Raw genomic sequence first — 17949 nt, forward strand, 5'->3', positions numbered from 1 at the left:
ACAAGTATTATTATTTGGCTTTCTCATTCATAATGAGGAGATACAGTATATCAAGATACTTGTTATGTAACAAATGTTTTGGCCATAAGCTAAATAACTTGATACTGAAATTTCTTTAGAAACTTGTAGACATTTTTGCTTAACAGAGTCACACTCTATATGAAGTTGCTGATAGTTTCTTGCCATTTGTGTAGAATTATCTCAGAAATTATAATTATAATTTGGAATAATTTGAAATACCAGTTTACTTTGTGTAATACATTTATTTCAACGATTGCAGTTGATCCTGAGCAAGATATAGATTCTACCACCTTTCAATGTCTTTTTAATCTCTTGTCATGCATTTAATATTGTAAACTTAGTTATGTTTCTTGATTATTTATTGTCAAATGCAAACCAAAATATTTTGCTCAATGGGTTACCTGACAGCCCGACTCTTCTTGCAATGAAGAAAAGAAAATCTCTTTTAGAGAAGTTTTCAGTCTTAAAAAATGTGTCAGGGGGTGTCACTCTTTCTCCATAGTTACTGAATAATTAAGCATTGTTCTAGGATTACTTGTCATCACATGACTTTTTGACTCCTAGTTTTCTCACAGACAGCTTTTCTCTTTGACAATCTATCCCTAACCTATTCCTTTAGGTTTCCCAATGGTGCACTGACTGCCATTATCACCAAACCCATCCACTTTGCTGCTGGTTGTCCTTTATTTTTTCTTTCCCAATATTAAAGCCTTTTCCAGAGGATTGGGTCTTCACATGCTCTGTCTGAGATAGAGTAATTTATGGTCATTTGTGCCTCAAGTGAGAACTTCTGGTTGAGTTGTTCAGTGATCCATTTGTTGATTTTCTTGACTGTCCACAATATTCTCGCAAGTCTTCTCCAACACCAAAGTTGAAAGAAATCACACTCCTCTTTCTATCCTGCTTCTTTAAAGTCTTTAAAGTTACTGAAATAAAAGACTTCTGAATCTGAACAAGCTGCTCCAGCTGGACCTGTGGAATGTCGGCTTCCGGAGACACCAAGCCACATGAGGCTGATAAAAACACAGGCACCACCTGGACAGCTGGACACAGAGGACCACCAACAGGTAAAAGAGCCGGATTCATTGCTGTGCTTCTTCTCTGGATTACCTCAATAAATAAATGTATTACGCAAAGTGAACAATTTATGGTATTTCAAAAGGGTATAACATCTGCCGAGATCTCAGATCTTGATTCATCTAGGGAATTACAGCAGGGTCAGCACTTAGTGGCCGGAGGATAGAAGATCAGAAGATCGCCAAGAGATTCCCCGGCAGTGAACTTAATGGGGAAGCAAAGCCGCAGGGTTTTAAGATCTAAGGACCCTTGACAACTACAGCAAACCTTCCTGCTGTCCTTTTCCTAACAAACCACAGAGTAGATACGATTTTCCACCTAGCCCAGGGGTCGGCAACCTCGGCTCTTTTATGACTCGTGGACTTCAACTCCCAGAATTCCTGAGCCAGCATAGCTGGCTCAGGAATTCTGGGAGTTGAAGTCCACGAGTCATAAAAGAGCCGAGGTTGCCTACCCCTGACCTAGCCTGCAACTTAATGCAGGCGGCTGGGGCACTTAAATTGACCATCCTCCCTCTTTTACTCCCAAGCGCAGCCGCCTGGGCATCGGCAAGCGCCGCCAAACGCTTCCCGCCACCCCCGCCCGGCGCTTGCCGGGCTTGGCGTCGCTTTCGGTTTCCGCCCGGGGTTTGCTGTAAGAGCCGCCGCCGCCAACTGGGCCGGGTGGGGCCAAGGCACATGATGCTCTTCTCCGTAGGGAAGTAAATACTGCACCGTATTGCCGGCTGAGCTTTTGCCAAGCTCGCTCACCGTTTTTTCCTTCCCTTTCACCGGGAGCGAGGCGGAGAAGCGCGGCGCCTTAGGACGGGGCAGCGCTGAGGGAGCTGTTTTAAAGAGTCTAGTCCGCATTGTCCCCCTTCGTTGGCTGCACTACGTCCTCCGGAGCGTCGGAAAAAGCTTCTTTACGGTCAAGTGAGTCAGCCTAACAACAGGCGAGGCGGGGAGGAGCCCATTCCTCGGCAGGCGGTGGGCGTCGGGCCCGGGGAGTTGAGTCAGAAAAGGGTCTGCGAGGGGGGGGGGGGGAGAGGCGAGCTCGCCTTCGCGGATTGCAGAGCGCCGGGCGAGCGCTTTGTACGTCCTCGCTCCCTCCCTCTTCGGCGATTTCTTTCGGTGTCTTCCGCCCCCGACGGCTTTAACGCTGGGAGGACTGACTCTCCCTGTCTAGGATTACGACTCAGCCTTCCTAACGCCCTCCAGGAGCGTTGGCTTTCCAATTCCCATTTTCCCTAATTATGCTGCGCCGGGAATGTGGGCGCCCCAGTCTAAGATAGGTGAGGATCATCAAGGTTGGGTAAGGTTGATTTAATTTCTCCGCGTTAGTCCTTGGACTAAGATGAGATGCGCGGAGATGTAAATCTTTTTGGTTAGACCAGGGGTAGGCAACCTCGGCTCTTTTATGACTCATGGACTTCAACTCCCAGAATTCCTGAGCCAGCATAGCTGGCTCAGGAATTCTGGGAGTTGAAGTCCATGAGTCATAAAAGAGCCGAGGTTGCCTACCCCTGGGTTAGACCAATTCTGGGTTGCCTGTTGGTTTTCCTCTTTTGAGTTTTGTGTGCCATGGCTGTCCTCCTAATGTGAATCTGAGTTATTGGATGCGGGGGTGTGTGTGTGTGTGAAATAATAATTGCACTTTAATGAAAGATGCATTTTTCACATGACCCGAGAGGCGATAAGTATCGACTATACTAGGCAGTGCTCGCGTGGTACAGTGAGTGATGAGGAAGCCGTCTAGTTCTCCGTTGTGCAAATCCAGCACACGTGGTTGCTTTATGGTACAGTGTGAACGTGTCCTTTGAATACAGTTGTAAGTAGAGACCTCCAGGGACTATGCAGTACAAAATAATTTGTATTTCAGGATTATAAACTCCATTTGCTAAGTGGGGAAGTGAAAATAAGTTGGGAAGAAAATTTAAGAGAATCAACTATTGAGATAGTTATATTGGAAAGGGAAAATATGTTGGACAATAAGCCAGTTTTCCTCCCCTTAAAGAATGTTTCGTTAGAAAACTTCCCTCGGTTAAATAATTTTTTTAAAAAGGGAACCCCTTTCATGGGTATACTGACAGGCATATTAGGATAATGGTGGAACGTGGCAATTGTCCTTTCATTTTTAGCCATTCTTGTTCATTCTTTGCAGGGATTCTGCAAAATCCTGATGCTGCTCATTCTGGCACTGTCTTTGGCTCACACATACGTTGTGCATGGGAGCATTTCCTGCTATGATGACTCTGGGAAGCCCGTCGACTGGTGCGTGTCTGTTTTACCTGGCTTTATCTTTTGTTTTCTCAAAAAAGATTCCTGCCTTTTTCATCAAAGTCTCTAGAGCAATTTACAAAAAGTAAACTAAATTCTCCACCTCTCTCTTTCCCTCCTTGGCCTTCCTGTTTCCCTGGCAGTTTTTAGGGCTTTTCAGTTGTTTACCCCAACTCCTTCCCTGCAGCCATCCATGAACAGATGAGTGGTATATTTGAAATGCCTTGTGCAAGAGATGCAAGCAGTACACTCTGTCCTGGCTGCCTTTTAGTCAGAAAATGCATTTATTTATTGTATTCATCAACAATCACACTCTACATGGAGTCTTGGTGGTGTACAATTAAGACAGAAGTACAGATATAATGTAGAAACAATCCTTAAAGCTACCCAAATTTTTCATAAATTACTACAAACAAAATTCCTAATGGATGTATTGATGACTGATTTTAAATTAGGGGTCCCCAATCCCTGTTCCGTGGACCAGTACTGGGCCCCGGCATGCCAGCAACCGGGCTGCCCAAACAAGCAAAGCCCCATCTGCAAGCTGCAGGCAGCACACAAAACCAGGCACCCTCCGGTCTGTGGAAAAACCTCTCTCCATGGAACCGGTCCCTGGAGCCCCAAAGGTTGGAGGCCTTAAATACCCTCTGAACATCTTAGCTTTTAAGGTTTTTCTAAAAGTCAGAAGTGATTTGAATCATTTGGATTTCTGGCAGAAAACTGGTCTGTAATGTAGGTGCCACTGCTGAGAAAAACCTTATTTCTCAGTGAAGCTATCTTTGAAATCCTGTGAGTCCACTTTCTTAGATTGCCTCTGGAGTTTACATCCCTAATATGCTCTATCTCCTCACTTCCTTTCCTTTCTTAATCCTACAGTGAAGTCACGTTGCACACTTCAGACAAATTAAATAGTTTTCTCATCCAAGGGCTGGTTGCGATTTCTAAAGGCCTGTTTTACAGGTTTATTGTTTACAAGCTGCCCAAGTCCCATCAAAGCTCCCTAGCAGAAGGCATGCAGTACATGTATCAAGATGGACGTACCCAGGGCTGGGTGCAAGGCAGGAGCTTGATGAACAGTACTGAGGGAGCTGTGGGCAGAACACTGAATCAGCTGTATCTGGAGGCTGCAAACAGGCAGGTGAGTCTGCAGAAAGAGCAGTTTCAGTTTCTCTTGGTCTCAAAAATTGTGGTCATGGGGTAATATGATTCTCACTGGAAAGACCCAGTTTCTACTTGAATTTCTCTTGAATCACACCAATGGCTACTTGTCCATCACAAAAAGGTCCATCTGACCAGGAAAGGGATTGGATGCAAAATTGTGGTAAAGGCCACATTAGCTGAGGCTGGTGTCAGGCTGTATACTTTTTCAAATGGTGGATCTTGTTAGTTAAAAAAAAAAATCCGAGAACCTCTGGTCAAGATCTAAAACAATAAGTCACGTCATGGACATAAATGCCCCCTGGGGAGAAAGGTTTGAAATGTTACCCCATTAAAAATTGCTATGGATACCTAAAGGTTTGCATTGAAATGAATCTCTTTTTACTGTTAATCTCTCATGAAGCTACTCAAGTTCTGTTTGAAAAACCTTGCTCTGTGTTTTTATTTTCCCTCCAGAGGGAGAAAGAGGTGGCCTATGTCCTGTACAACGATGAGCCTCCCCAGGAAAGTTCCTCTGGTTCTAAGGGTCATACAAAAGGTAGTGCCCTTGCATCAAATGTATTCAAAGAGGCTAGCTGTGACCTGCAGTCTTGGACTTTTCTTCAGTTTAGTCTATGGTGGAGCAGACAAGCCACGTTGTGCTGCACTTCTGGGACTTCAAGGCAGCTGGACAGAGGTTGACTGCATGCTTTGGTTTTTTTCCTCCCCCCCCCCAGGGGTCATCTTTCTGGACAGAACTCAAGGATTCTGGCTCGTTCACAGCACACCTCGGTTTCCTCCCAAACTGGATGAGAAGTATGCATGGCCCCACACTGCCCTGACATATGGACAGAGCTTTCTGTGTGTCACCTACCCCTATAGCCAGTTCAAAGCCATAGGTAGGTGTGAGGGCTGGGGAACATTAGGATGTTTAAAAACTCCATGCTGAAAATCAAAATCTTGGGATTATTTCAGGGCATTTGGCTAGGAAGTGCTAAAATGTCTTTCCCAAACTAAAATCTTCCCGAACTTGTGGCTTGTGCAGGAGAATGAATGGATTATGAAGATGTAGATAGGATAGTCAAGGCAGCAGAGCTATTACCATGGAAATGAAGGAAAGAGGAATTTATAGGTTCATGCTCCTAAGAAGCATAACTTCTAAAATTATTGTTCAAAGGCTACAAAAATTTATGAGGAAGAATTCCAGCCAAACATTTTGACACTAGCTTCCCTGGAATGCATGTGTCAATATGTCATCCAGTCATCTAATCATGCCAGCCAAGCCTTCCCACAAAAATGAAGAACAGTCTGTCCCTTGTCCCCACAAAGGAATAGCATATGAACAAGCAATAGACCTTCACCATCTCTCCATATGATTCCATTTCAAGAAGCACACCATTCCTATGGAGAAACAAAGGCAGATTCCACACAGGGTAGTGCTATATCCCTAGCTTCCAACATTATCAGCCATATTCAGCTGCTCCAAATCCCAAAAATCTGGATTGCAGTTTGTTTTCAAGAGTCCCTATCTTCGTGCCTTCTCCCCTTCCCAACAGTCAATAAGGTGCCTTGGAAAACCAGTCAGTTAATAGTGGTGTTTTTTTTAGCCTCATTACACAAGCATGGTGAGAGTGGGGATGTGGCAACATGTTGCCAGGAGCCCAGTTTTGGCGTTCTCGTGTAGACCGTGTGGAGGAAGTGCTGGTCAACTTTGGCAAATGGAGAAAACAATGGGCCTTTGTGAGACTGGAGACCCTAGCAGTACAGAAATATCCTTAGCTGTTCTCAGAGGTGTCAAAATGGTTTTTTTCCCTAGTAGGATGATAATGCGCTCCCAGCCAACGAATCTAACACTGTACACTATATTTCTGCCTTAGGGAATCAGCTGCTCTTCACGGAGCCCCATGTCTATGATTACCAGGTGCCAGTGGCCTTTGCCCGGGATCTGCCTGCCTTATTGAATGCTTCTGAGGGGCAACATGTACAGGAGGAGCCATGGAACTCCCGGGTGACTCTGACATCAAAAGGGGGCAAGGAATTTGTCAGCTTTGCAAAATTCCGTTTCTTTCATGATGGTAAGTAATGATGGGGGAAGGTAGGTGTAGAAAGCAGTGGAGTTACTAGAGAGGTAAGGGAATATGGCCATCGAATTATATTAAAACTATCCTCATAAGTTCATTTACTATTACAGGTAATCCCCGAGTTACGAGTGTTAATGCTCGTTCAAAGTTATGTGATGAGTGCGCTTATGAGCAAGTCCCAAAGTTACAAATATTGTAGCACAAGAGCAGTCGTTTGCCCTTACGAGTGACTGCAGTGGCTCTGCAACATTCACCCTGGTTATTCCCCTCCTTCCCCACCCCCACCCCGGGTCTTCCTCAGGCACCAGGCCTTCAATACTCACCCTGCAAAGATCGAGATCCTTCGCTTTCTTGGCTGCTCCAGGCCTTCAGTGAGTTTGCAGAGAATGGAGGCCTAAAGTAACCCAAAGATCACACGAGATCAGTGGGGCAAGATCTCACGCTACTGAACTCGCGTGATCTCATGGTACTTTAGGCCTCTGTTCTCTGCAACACAGAATGGAACCGAAGCTGGGGGACACTTCCACGTGCCTCTGGAGGCTGAATCAGGGCTTCCGCGCCACTCCCCGGCTTCAAATCCAGGTAGCAGTCACCTGGAAAAGGCCTCCAGAGCCCAGATTGGGGCACTGGGGCAGGGGGAGAAGCATTTCTTGGCCTCAAATCCGGGTGGCAGTGGCCTGGAAAAGGCCTCCAGAGTCTGGATCGGGCTGTGGCAGGGTGCGGAAGCATTCCCCGGCCTTAGATCCAGGCGGCAGCAGGAACTGCGGCAGAGAAGATACGGATCTTTTCGAGGTGAGTCTGGCGTGGCAGGAAGGGAGGGGGAAGCATGCGGTATCTTAGTGGGCCAGGGAGGCCTTGGGGGTCCTGTTCCATCACTAGGCCCTCCATGGCCTTCCCCACTCTGAGATAACTTATGTTCGCTTAACAAGCCACGTGCATTTTAACGAGCAAGGAAGTGATCTCATCCGAGGTACAAGATTTGCTCTACAAGTTTTTGAGTTACAAGTGTAATGGGCAAGCTTCATTACACTTATAACTCAAAGACTACCTGTATTTCATCTCCCCAGATCTATACTCTGGCTGGTTGGCCCAGGCTCTTGCTACTGATCTCTATGTTGAATTCTGGCTCAAGTCTCATGGTGTTTTGGCATCCAACTGCTCTGGACAATACAAAGTTTACAATGTGGAGCAACTGGCATTCCAGGACCCAGCCACCCCCTTCTTTTCCACATCGGACCATTCCAAGTGGTGTGTTGGAATAGAGAGTGATTCGGAGTGGACCTGTGTTGGAGACATGAACCGTAATCGTGCAGAGGAACACCGTGGGGGTGGTACCATCTGCTGCCGTGATGTCACAATTTGGAAAAGCTTCCACTCCTTGGTACAGAACTATAGGGATTGTGATACAACAGGATACGGACTCTAATTGGCTAAGATGGGGAGCAGAATTCAATTAACTGGGAAAGAGACTGATTCGAAGGCATAGTAGTGTCCCTACCTGTCTTCTTCACAGCATATTAACTCACTACACAGCATAATGCAGGGAGTTGTGCTGTGGCATTGGTCTCCTTATTTTTCAGAAAATTAAGTTCTAGCAATGGTCCCTTTGTGTTCTGGATTGCTCCCATCACTATCTTTTTCCTGTTACATAATAATTCCAAGGGGTTACATGAGCTAAATGGAAAAATACAAAAGGAAATTCTTTTCCTGTAATAAAAATGTATACAGTATTTATTTTGTATAAGTTTCCAAAATCTGGGTATTCCAAGGAAATATTTTTTTAATGTGCAAATTCTACGAGTGTGAGAGAAATAGGCTGATCTAAAGATAAGCCTCCCTGGCCCCTTCTGAGTAACTGGAAAGCCTTCAACAAGGCCATGGTAGCCTGTTTAAATTCAGCATCTCTTAAACCACAGCAACCACAAACTTACTGAGTAACTTCCACATGTGTATCATAATTCTGTAGATTTACAGAATACATGGTCCAGAAAATAACTCAATTTGAAATGGAGCAACTTCCTCCCCTCTCGTTCTTGGCTAGCCCACGAATATTGTTCCATTGCCCAGCAGGTCATGCAAGATGATCTCCCACAAACATAGACGTGGATAAAAGAAGCAGAGACTTTCAGAATGAGAGTAAAGCACCAGAGACAAAATGAATAAAAGCTAAGATGCTTTAAAGACGTGTTCTGATGTTTTCATCTTTAAACTCTTTAAATATCTGTTTTACAAAAACAAGCCTGGTCAAAATCTCTTGTGCAATCTGGAATGATAAGAAATTGCAACCTGCCATCTCCTTTGACTATTACTACAGATGAGAAGCCAGACGGGGATTTAGGAACATCTGGACAGCTATTTTAAGCAGGCCATAATCATAGTTGTCATAGTCATGAAGAGACTGGGCAGCCACTTGTCTGAAATGATACAGGGTTGGACTACAAAATCTCCAAGGTTCCTTCCAACTCTGTTATTCTGTATTCTCTGAGTGGATCCGGAAGATAGATAAATATCAGACCTTACTGAGCTGATGGGAGGAGCTTTCCAGATGTTACAGTAAAAGAGAAGCACATTTAACAAATGCACCACGGTGATGGTGGGGTGTTTGTTTGTTTTGCTTAATTTATTACTGTTTGAAATCCAGTGACGCTGACACAGTTACCCCTGCCACCCTCTCCTTGCTTTGGGGGGAGCAGCTGGCTGTTTGACCTGTTTCATAAAGTACAGTACTAGGAAGTGGACTGCTTACACACATGCACCCACAGGTTAAAACTACAGTGATTCAATACTGCAACTGAAAATAGTACTGCCATTAAAAAAAAAATCAAGTGTTCCCCCAGTCATAATTTTTTTTTAAAAAAAAAACAAAAACAATGCTGTTACAAACGCTACCGATGTGAGGACAAGGCAAGACACAAGTAAGTCCTACATCTTCACTGCAGTATAAATATGGAAGAATTTATACAGTTTACCCACATCCAACACTACTTTTCTTGCTACCCATTGCAGCTAAAGGACTAGAGCACCTCTGCTTTGGAAAAAGTGATGCCTGAGGTCTCCATCGTGGAATGTCACCTAGTCATCTTCTGTGCCACTTCCTGAGCGATCCTAGGAGAGAAGGGGAAAATATTTTTTAGTTGTACCTTAATGTATCGGATATCTTCCTGACTGTCCTGGGAAGTAGGCAGGCAGGCAAAAGACCAGTAATAACCCAGGAAATCTCACGGACGAACCAAGGTCTAAAATTTTTACTCATTGTACCATGTAACTTTTTGAAAAGTAGAACTTGGTTTTGTGTTTTCTTTCTGCTTATTTAAATGGAAAACACCCTCTCTTTCTTTGACCATCTCTCTCCAACAAAAGCACTAGATCTCTCCTCCTGGGATCACTGACGACACCTTGGGGGGAAAAAGCTATTGTTTTACCTACCTCTTCTTGCTCTTCCTCGCTGTCATCATCACTAACTACGGGTTTAGCCCGGGACCCACGGCTGGTGCGTCTGCGGCCTTTCATTCGGTCTGGTACTTTCTCCTTTCTGCCCAGTTTAATCTTCACTTTGACAGAACGAGCTGGGAAGAACAGACAGAGCGAGACTGAGAAGCTGGCTATGAGTTTATATTCCTGTTCCATTATGAATTATGACTGAAACAGGTTGAAATCTGTCCTAATTTTCATATACACATTACGTGAGACATAGACACAATTTTACTTATATATCTGTACTTCCAAACACTCCATTAATCTGCTTCACTGTATTCCTAAGCCTAATAACCTAGCTTGTTTTGTGAAATAATCACACCAAAACATCTTTTTCTTCTTATTAAAAATCAAGCAGCCTTTTATGTACACCTAAGGATGCTGCAAAAAGGGCAGGATGAGGCTTTCCTCACAAGCTCTGGATCCTAACCCTGTCAAATGTCAGCCTTTCTTGATGGCTCTAATTTCAGGCTTCCAGATATTTTCTCTATCAGCCCATCATAATTTTCGTAGTTTTTCCTTATGTTTAACAAGAAGTACTTAGCCAGGTCTTGCTATCTCCAAAACCCAAACAGGATCACAGGTGGATGCATGTCAGAAATATCAGGAACATGGAATACTATATCCAGCTCTGAACACCAAGACTCAAAAAAGGCAGTGACGAAGTAGAGCAAGTTCATAAAAAGGCCACTAAGGCCACTTAAGATGTGAAATGTTTGAAAGCCAAGTCCTATGAAAAATGGATATCTTTAGTTTAAAGAAATATGACTTAGGAGAAGATATAATAGCCATCTTCCGATATGCTGCCAGAAGGGCTGCAAACACTTGTCTACTGAGCCACAGGAAAGACCGCGAACCAGTAAGTTAAAACTACAAGAAAGAAGATTTGGGGCAAATATTAGGAGGAACCTCCTGATTACAAGCTGTCTGCTACTAAAACAGTATAGGACATGAGCTCTTCATGGAGGACTTCAAAGGAAGGTTGGATGGGCATCTGTCAAGAGATTCTCTTATGGATCTAGCACTGAGTAGGGGATTGAATGACTTCTAAGGCAGGGCTTTTCAACCTTTTCACCAACTGTACCATTTTTAGGATATGGCAATATTCGAGTACCAGCTAGCAAAGTGTCAAAAACTTGATGACCCCCCCCAAAAGGAAAAAAGTGATAAAGTACAGGTAGTCCTCAACTTACAACAATTTGCTTAGTGACTGTTCAAAGTTACAATGGCCCTGACGTATGACCATTTTTCGCACTTATGACCGTTGCAGCATCCCCAGGGTCATGTGATTTGTATTGGGATGCTTGGCAACTGATTCATATTTATTTTTATGATGGTCACAGTGTCTCAGGGTCATGCAACCTTCTGACAAGCAAAGTCAATGGCAGGGCTGCTGGTGGCTAAGTGCTAAGGGGGGACTTCCTTCAGACCCTCCCTTTCATTCCAATCCCCCTCCCTCCTCTCTTCCTTCCTGTTTCCCTCCCTCCCTCTTTCTCATTGCCATCTCCTTCCTCCTGAAGGAAGAATTTGAAACCCACTCCCATTATTTTTCCTCTTCCATATATTTATCAAACAAGGAAAAGCTTCCAGAGACAGAAAAGACAAGCCGCTGAGGGAACTAGCTTAAAAAGCGCATCCCCTTTAAGAATTAGCTACTGGCTAGAAAGGAAAGTTAAGGAGCCAGCAGCCAGCACTTAAGAAAAACAACAACAAAAAAAAATGTAGCAAGTACTGGCTGCCGGCTAAGGCAGCCTCCCCAAATGGCTCCATTCATAAGTAAACGAATGGTACAGGCAAAATCCATTCAGGACAAAAATACTTCAAAATCCCTTGCAGCAAAACTTACAGCTAACAATAGCAGAGCAATAGAATTAGAACCCAAAATCCAACATGGGACATCAGCCATCAGCCACAATAGAAATTGCCAAACACTCCTTAAGAATGCAAAACCCACATTGCACAAATCCCAGAACTTCAAAGTCACAAAATCACATAAGAATCCTTCCACTCTCCCGGTTTGTTGTTCAGCTTATCCAGAACCGAACTGCTGAAATGGCACTTCACTTCTGCCAATAAATATTTCCTCTCGAGCAGCTGGCTTCCTCTCGCCTATTTCAAATGGTGGCCCTTCATTTTTTTCTTTTCTTTTAAAGGTATAGCCTCCCAGCTGGAAACCAACGCTTCCTTCCTTTCTGTTTCCCTCCTGCTCTCCACCTCCCTTTCTCACTGCCATCTTCTTCCTCCCTCCCTCCCTCCCTCCCTCCCTCCGTGCCTCACCTCCAGTCGATGCTGCCTTTGTTCATTCCTCATGGAGGACGATATCTCCCCAGCTGCGTTTCTTGCCTGTTTGTCGCTGCCACCTGTGTGCACGCCGGCACGGATGGCTGCCACAGAAGTTGTAGATCGGCTCCCGGCCGGCCTGTTTGATCTCTTCTCTCCCCCCCTCCCCTCCTCCTCCTTTTTCCTTTGCTGCAGCTCCAGATGACTCCTCTTCCCAAGGTTGCATCTTTTTTTCCCCTTTCCCTCTCCCGCCCAAATTGCCTCCTTTTATAGCCTCTCCTGTCTCTGCCCCCTCCTCCTCCTTTCTCTTCCGGATGAACTGGAAGTGCCGATCCCGGGGCCTTTGCCTCGCCTCAGCAGCCCTGCAGGTCCCGAGGATTCTCTCACGACAAGTGCCACTTTGGGTTATTCCCTCCCCAGCTACACTTGGCTAGGCTGGGCAGGGCCGCATACCACCTGCCACATGCCAATGTACCACCGGTTGAAAAGCCCTGTTCTAAGGTACCTTCCAACTCTATAGTTCTGTCACTGAAGTTGAAAAGTATCCCAGAGGAAGCACATTACTTCCGTACTGCTACCAGGAAAATGACACAGGTGTATCCATGAAGTTACTAGGAGTTCAGTTCAACTGGAAGAAACCATTTAGATTTCTTTCTAAAAAGTTTACACATTTGTTTTGCAAAGAAAATAAGGCAGAATAAAAAACTCACATTCTGATTCAGATCCTTCCTCTTCTCCCTCTTCCTCCTCTTCACTCTCTTCTCCCTCGCTGTCTTCCTCTTTTTCAATTTTTTGCCTCACGCTAGTAAAGACAGACTGCAGAACAATTGAGTCTTCATAAATCTGCAGGAAACCATAGAAGAAAGGAAGATGTAAAAATCATGATTGATCTAACACTTTCTTTCCATTGGGCTAAGTTCTATATTTATCTTCAGTCCATGCCCTTAGCTGTTGTTTTTTTAAATACAAATTTTATTGATTTTCTGATATTACATTCACATATTTGAAAAGCAACATGGTGGCTGCATAGTAGTAATTCAATTACATACAGATATCATTAGTACAGATTTCAAATTGCTACCATAAATATTTCCTCTCTTTTTCCCTTCATATATACTGTCTATTTGTAAATTAAAAGACAAGTTTTATCCTATCCATCATATGGAAAGTAACTTTCTTACATATATCCATAGTTTTTAGTTTACACATATTCTAATTGTTTTAATGTACAATCTTTTAGACCAGGGGTGTCAAACTCAATTTCATTGAGGGCCGCATCAGCATTGTGGTTGCCCTCAGGGGGCCGGGTGGGCGTGGCCAGGGTGGGTGTGGCCTACTGGGTGGGCGTGGCTAGAATGCGTATGGCCTACTGGGTGGGCATGGCTACAGTGCATATGGCCTACTGGGTGGGCGTGGCCAGCTCTACATCGTTCGCATCAAGGGTGCCTATGGGGGCCTGGGCAGGAGTGGGACAGATCTGAGGGTCTCTGGCAGAAGGAGGGTCTCTGGGCCAGGGCCAAGGCAGTGGGGGCCGTTCCCTCACTGTTTCCAGGGTGGCTTCACGGGCCACATGAAACCACTTCGTGGGCCTGATCCGGCCCCCGGGCCTTGTGTTTGACATGTCTGTTTTAGAGAATCAATGACCTAATAGATTTTTCAATTTTAATTTCCACTAACATTTAGATTTAATGTTTGATATTTATCATTCCCAAGATTTTTAGTATACTCCCAATTCATCTATCACCAATCCTCACAAAATCTAATATTCAAAATACACATCCCGTTTACCTAACTTCTCACCCTCTATGTCAACAAGTTAAGGATACAATATGATATCCTTCCTTTTTGTTAATTTTCAGTTGTTTTTTAAGTAGTAATCAAAATTTCTTTTTATTTCAATATTTAATGCTTCCTCTCTTCCTCTTTATATCTGCTATCTCTTGCTTAAACTGATAATTTTTGTTTTTAACATTCCATATAGCCTATTTATTACTTTCAACAAGAAGTTTTTAGCTTATCTACATTATTCACATTTACATGACCTTTATGCACAAATCAATATTCAAATTAGCTATTAGTATTTATACTGCTAAATTTTAATGACCAAAATTTTTCTTTATCTCAGTTCATAACAATGTCTTGTGTTCAACATACACATCTTATCTATTTAAGTACATTCTGTTTCAGCTTTCAGTAAGATGGTCGAAAATCTATTCTTCTTGAGTCTTATTCTAGCTTTTTTTCTTTGCCAAATCATCTTCCATGTCCTTGTTTTTGGGCCATCAAACCAATCTCCTTGTAATATCATGTATATTAATTGATATTGGCAAAACCATCTGATTGCCATTTTTTTGAGAGGACTTGTAGGTCTAGTGGGTCATCTCTTTATTCTTCCATATCAATGTAGTTGTTCTGAATTGTTTGTCTTCTCATCCAACTGTTCTTTTTCTAGATCCCCTAGTTCCTTCTGAGTTGTATAAGAAACCTTTTCTTTTTTCCAGGTTGTCAATGTCTTTTCTGCATTTTGAAATATCAATATTTGTTTAATAGTAGATTCTTCTGTCATGGTACTTGAATGTTTCATTTTTTTCTATTGTATTTTGTATAGATGGTTCTTTAATTGTGGTCAAAGTTTGGGCTTTCATATCTGGGCTGTCTTCTTGTTCCTTCACATAGCCTCTTAGTATTTCATTGGTTGTGGTAAGAATTTGGATTAGTGTTTTTAACATAGCAAGAGTTTGTTGATCTTCATCTATAGGTAAATTTTGTTCCTGGTCTTCTTCCATGTTGGTATTTTAAAGTAAAGGCTTTACACTTAGAAAATCCAAAAGAAAGGTTTTTTTTCTAGATAGGGAACACAAAGCCTTTCACAGCTGTTGTTTCAAAGTTCTCAAGGTTATGTATCTTATCTATTTCCCTGGGCAGTCAGCCAGGCCCCTTTTAAAGTTTCCCTTTGAGTCCCAAAGTTGTCTTAATCTTTTCAGTTTTTCTTTCTTTTTTTCATAAGAAAGAATCCAGATTTCCAACAGAAGTAGACAATGAACAATAGGAAATAAAAAATCTTTCAATCCACATGCTTTGAGAAATAAAGTTCCAAATGGTATTCAGTTACTTTTTCAACATTTAAAACACCGCTCTTTCTGGAGGGAGGGCTGAAATCCCCCTTCCCTCACCGCAGGGGGGAAAATGCTTAGCAGCTTAAGTAGGTACAGAAAGTAGTTAGGGTGTAAAAGAGGTAGATCTCACCCAGTCTCTTCCGCACTGCTTTAAGAGTTGCTTGGTGGAAAATGTGACTTCGGCTGTTCACAGCCTAGGGACAAGCCATAATGGCCACTCCTTTCGTCCGCCGGTTTGGAGGGATCGCTAGGTCCAACGGGAGAGTTGCAGCTCTCCCGCGAGCGCCCCTCCTTGCTGGTCACCTCTTCAGGGCAGCTTTTGGCCCTTTTCAGGGCCCCCCAGCGATGCGAAGCTGGACTGGGGAAAGTGAGAGAGCAAGTCTCCCAGCTGTCCATAGCGGCTGCGTGACAAACCGGAGGTCCCATGCCCTTAGTTGTTATGGTTTTATTTTAAAAAATAGGGCCATTTTTAATACTACTAGGGATTTATGGAGCATTTTTGAGTTCTATCCTTTCATATATCTTGCTCTAATCTTCCAACAATCTAGTGTTCCATATGAAATTGGGGAGAAGAATGGAAAAAAGTGGCTGCCCTAAGACAATCTACTCAGTTGGTTGCATTAGCATTTGAAACAGATATATATATATACGTACATACATATATGTGTGTGTGTGTTTGTGTGTGTGTGTGTGTGTGTGTATGTGAATATGTGTGTGTATACTGAACCCATCTGCTTACACAGCATAGAAACTATGCAACTTTTTTAGTGTCAAGAGCGTGTTCTAACTGCAGGAAGATGTCTTACCAGTGATCCTTCAAGGTTGAAAGTCTGAGCATTCTGACATAGAAGCATGACATCCTTCTCCAAATCGTTTAGGCTGCGATATTTGTGGTTCCGGATACGCTCCTGAAAGTGAAGTGAGGAGAAACCAAAACTATGTTTTATTGAACAAAAGATTCAGATTCCTGCCTTCATACAGTTGTCATCAGAGTGAGATGATGCCCCTATACGTATGCATATTTCAGCAATTAAGAGGAGAAAAAGGAGCAATTCTTAAAGCTGAAAGGGATAGTATCCTCAAAAATTCTTTTAAAATTAAGAATGTGGACAGAAATTGTTAGATCAGTATGGATTCTGTAAAACACCTGTGCTGTTAGTTCACTTAAAAGACAGGTAGAAACATCCGTTGTACAATTATATTCAATTATACAATATTTCAATAATACTGGTTTTCTGAGGGTATTGACTGAAACTCTGATTGTTGAACAAATGAACTTGCACAACTGAATGAGCAAGATGGTTGTCTGAGATTTTGGCCCTTAAAAGGCCTCAAGGGAAATCCCTAATTGTGCGACTCAATTGATGATTATGTGGATCTTTGGTAATCCAAATTATCCCCTTTGTCCTGAAACTAGTTGGAAAGCCTCAGATAACGTAATGCTATTTTACAAAGTTAAAATACAAAGGGGAATAACTCAGGATTTAATATGCACATTAATCTTGTTGTTGTTGCTGAAGGGAGGGCATTTTGAAATTAAAATTAAAATTTAGCTAAACAAGCAAATAAGATTCATTGAAGTTTTTAAAAAGTTACCTTCTCTAACATAGAATGGCTTTACTTCATTCAGTAAATCAGAGATACTACAAACTACTACAAAGTCTTCTACCATCCAGTTCAGGAAACCAGCATGCTACTGCATTCTTTGAATGTATACACTTTAATGCATTAAAATATATTAACTATTTAAGACATACCCTATAACACAGCTTTAAAAAGACATAGTGCAATATTGATGGCTCGCATTTCCATGTTTCAAATGGGCTATACCTTACCAAAGTTATAGTTATGTGCAACACTTCTTTACAAGCCATCTAGCTGCATCAGAAAGTGTTCTCGGAAATAATGCAAAATGATGGGCATCCCAGTTAGAAATTGCAATGGCACGTTAATTATGGTGCACTGGGAAATCAGTTTACTAACCTTGTTGTAGGCATTAAAACTACAGGGCTCAGCCTCCTCTTCTAAACAAGGGGATAGAAGGTAGGCATGTGATCTTGTGAGGAAACTCCTGTAGGTGGCTTTCCCATCACATGACCAGAAACTGCAGTAGGTGGTTTCCCCATCACATGACCAGTAGATATCATCTGCTAAGTGGGTATGGGAAATGAAATCGGCTGTGGTTATGGGCCACTCTGCTTCTCTCAGTTTGTTTTCTCACATGAGGCGACACTACCCTATTTGATTCAAATCCAAGGTGCTGCATCCTGCTTAAGATGGGCAACAGGCCTATTTCATCATCCCTGTTATCAAGAGCCACTTTGGTGTTAAAATGTTGAGCTAGCAACTGGCTTTCTAGTGCCACCTTAGGCATAGCAGACAGCTGGGTGACTTTGGGTCACTCCTTTTCTCAGCCCAACCTACCTTAAAGGTGGTTATTGTGGGGAAAATAGGAGGTGCTGCCTTGAGTTGCATAAAATAAAGTGGGATATAAGTCAAGTAAGCAAA

General features: G+C 43.0%; 2 protein-coding genes across 10 annotated transcripts in view; one reads left to right on the top strand and one right to left on the bottom strand.

Annotated features, from left to right (window-relative positions):
- Positions 1–1725: 1725 nt before the first annotated feature.
- DNASE2 (deoxyribonuclease 2, lysosomal) lies at positions 1726–8738 on the top strand. 3 transcript variants are annotated; one of them, XM_081317213.1, is made up of 8 exons: positions 1726–1881; positions 1932–2009; positions 3238–3347; positions 4314–4491; positions 4968–5049; positions 5228–5389; positions 6368–6565; positions 7639–8737. In XM_081317213.1, the coding sequence occupies exons 3-8, from the start codon at positions 3256–3258 to the stop codon at positions 7995–7997; spliced, it is 1071 nt and encodes a 356-aa protein (XP_081173339.1). In that variant the 5' UTR covers positions 1726–1881; positions 1932–2009; positions 3238–3255; the 3' UTR covers positions 7998–8737. The 3 variants fall into 3 exon arrangements, with proteins under 3 accessions (XP_081173339.1, XP_081173340.1, XP_081173341.1); XM_081317214.1 differs by having other exon boundaries at positions 1732–2009; XM_081317215.1 differs by lacking the exons at positions 1726–1881; positions 1932–2009 and adding an exon at positions 2174–2368 and having other exon boundaries at positions 7639–8738.
- Positions 8739–9442: 704 nt separating this feature from the next.
- SMARCA4 (SWI/SNF related BAF chromatin remodeling complex subunit ATPase 4) overlaps positions 9443–17949 on the bottom strand; it is a 106472-nt gene continuing 97965 nt past the window's right edge. For all 7 annotated transcript variants that reach the window (XM_081317203.1, XM_081317202.1, XM_081317201.1 and 4 more), the window contains 4 exons: positions 16248–16349; positions 13036–13168; positions 9998–10137; positions 9443–9676 (listed from right to left, as the gene is read on the bottom strand). In XM_081317203.1, the coding sequence (XP_081173329.1) occupies positions 9644–9676; positions 9998–10137; positions 13036–13168; positions 16248–16349 (408 nt within the window). In that variant the 3' untranslated portion in view covers positions 9443–9643. The remainder of the gene's footprint in view (positions 9677–9997; positions 10138–13035; positions 13169–16247; positions 16350–17949) is intronic.

This window comes from Vipera berus (genome assembly GCF_964194415.1).
Source record: "Vipera berus genome assembly, chromosome: 2".
Taxonomy (NCBI): Eukaryota; Metazoa; Chordata; class Lepidosauria; order Squamata; family Viperidae; genus Vipera; species Vipera berus.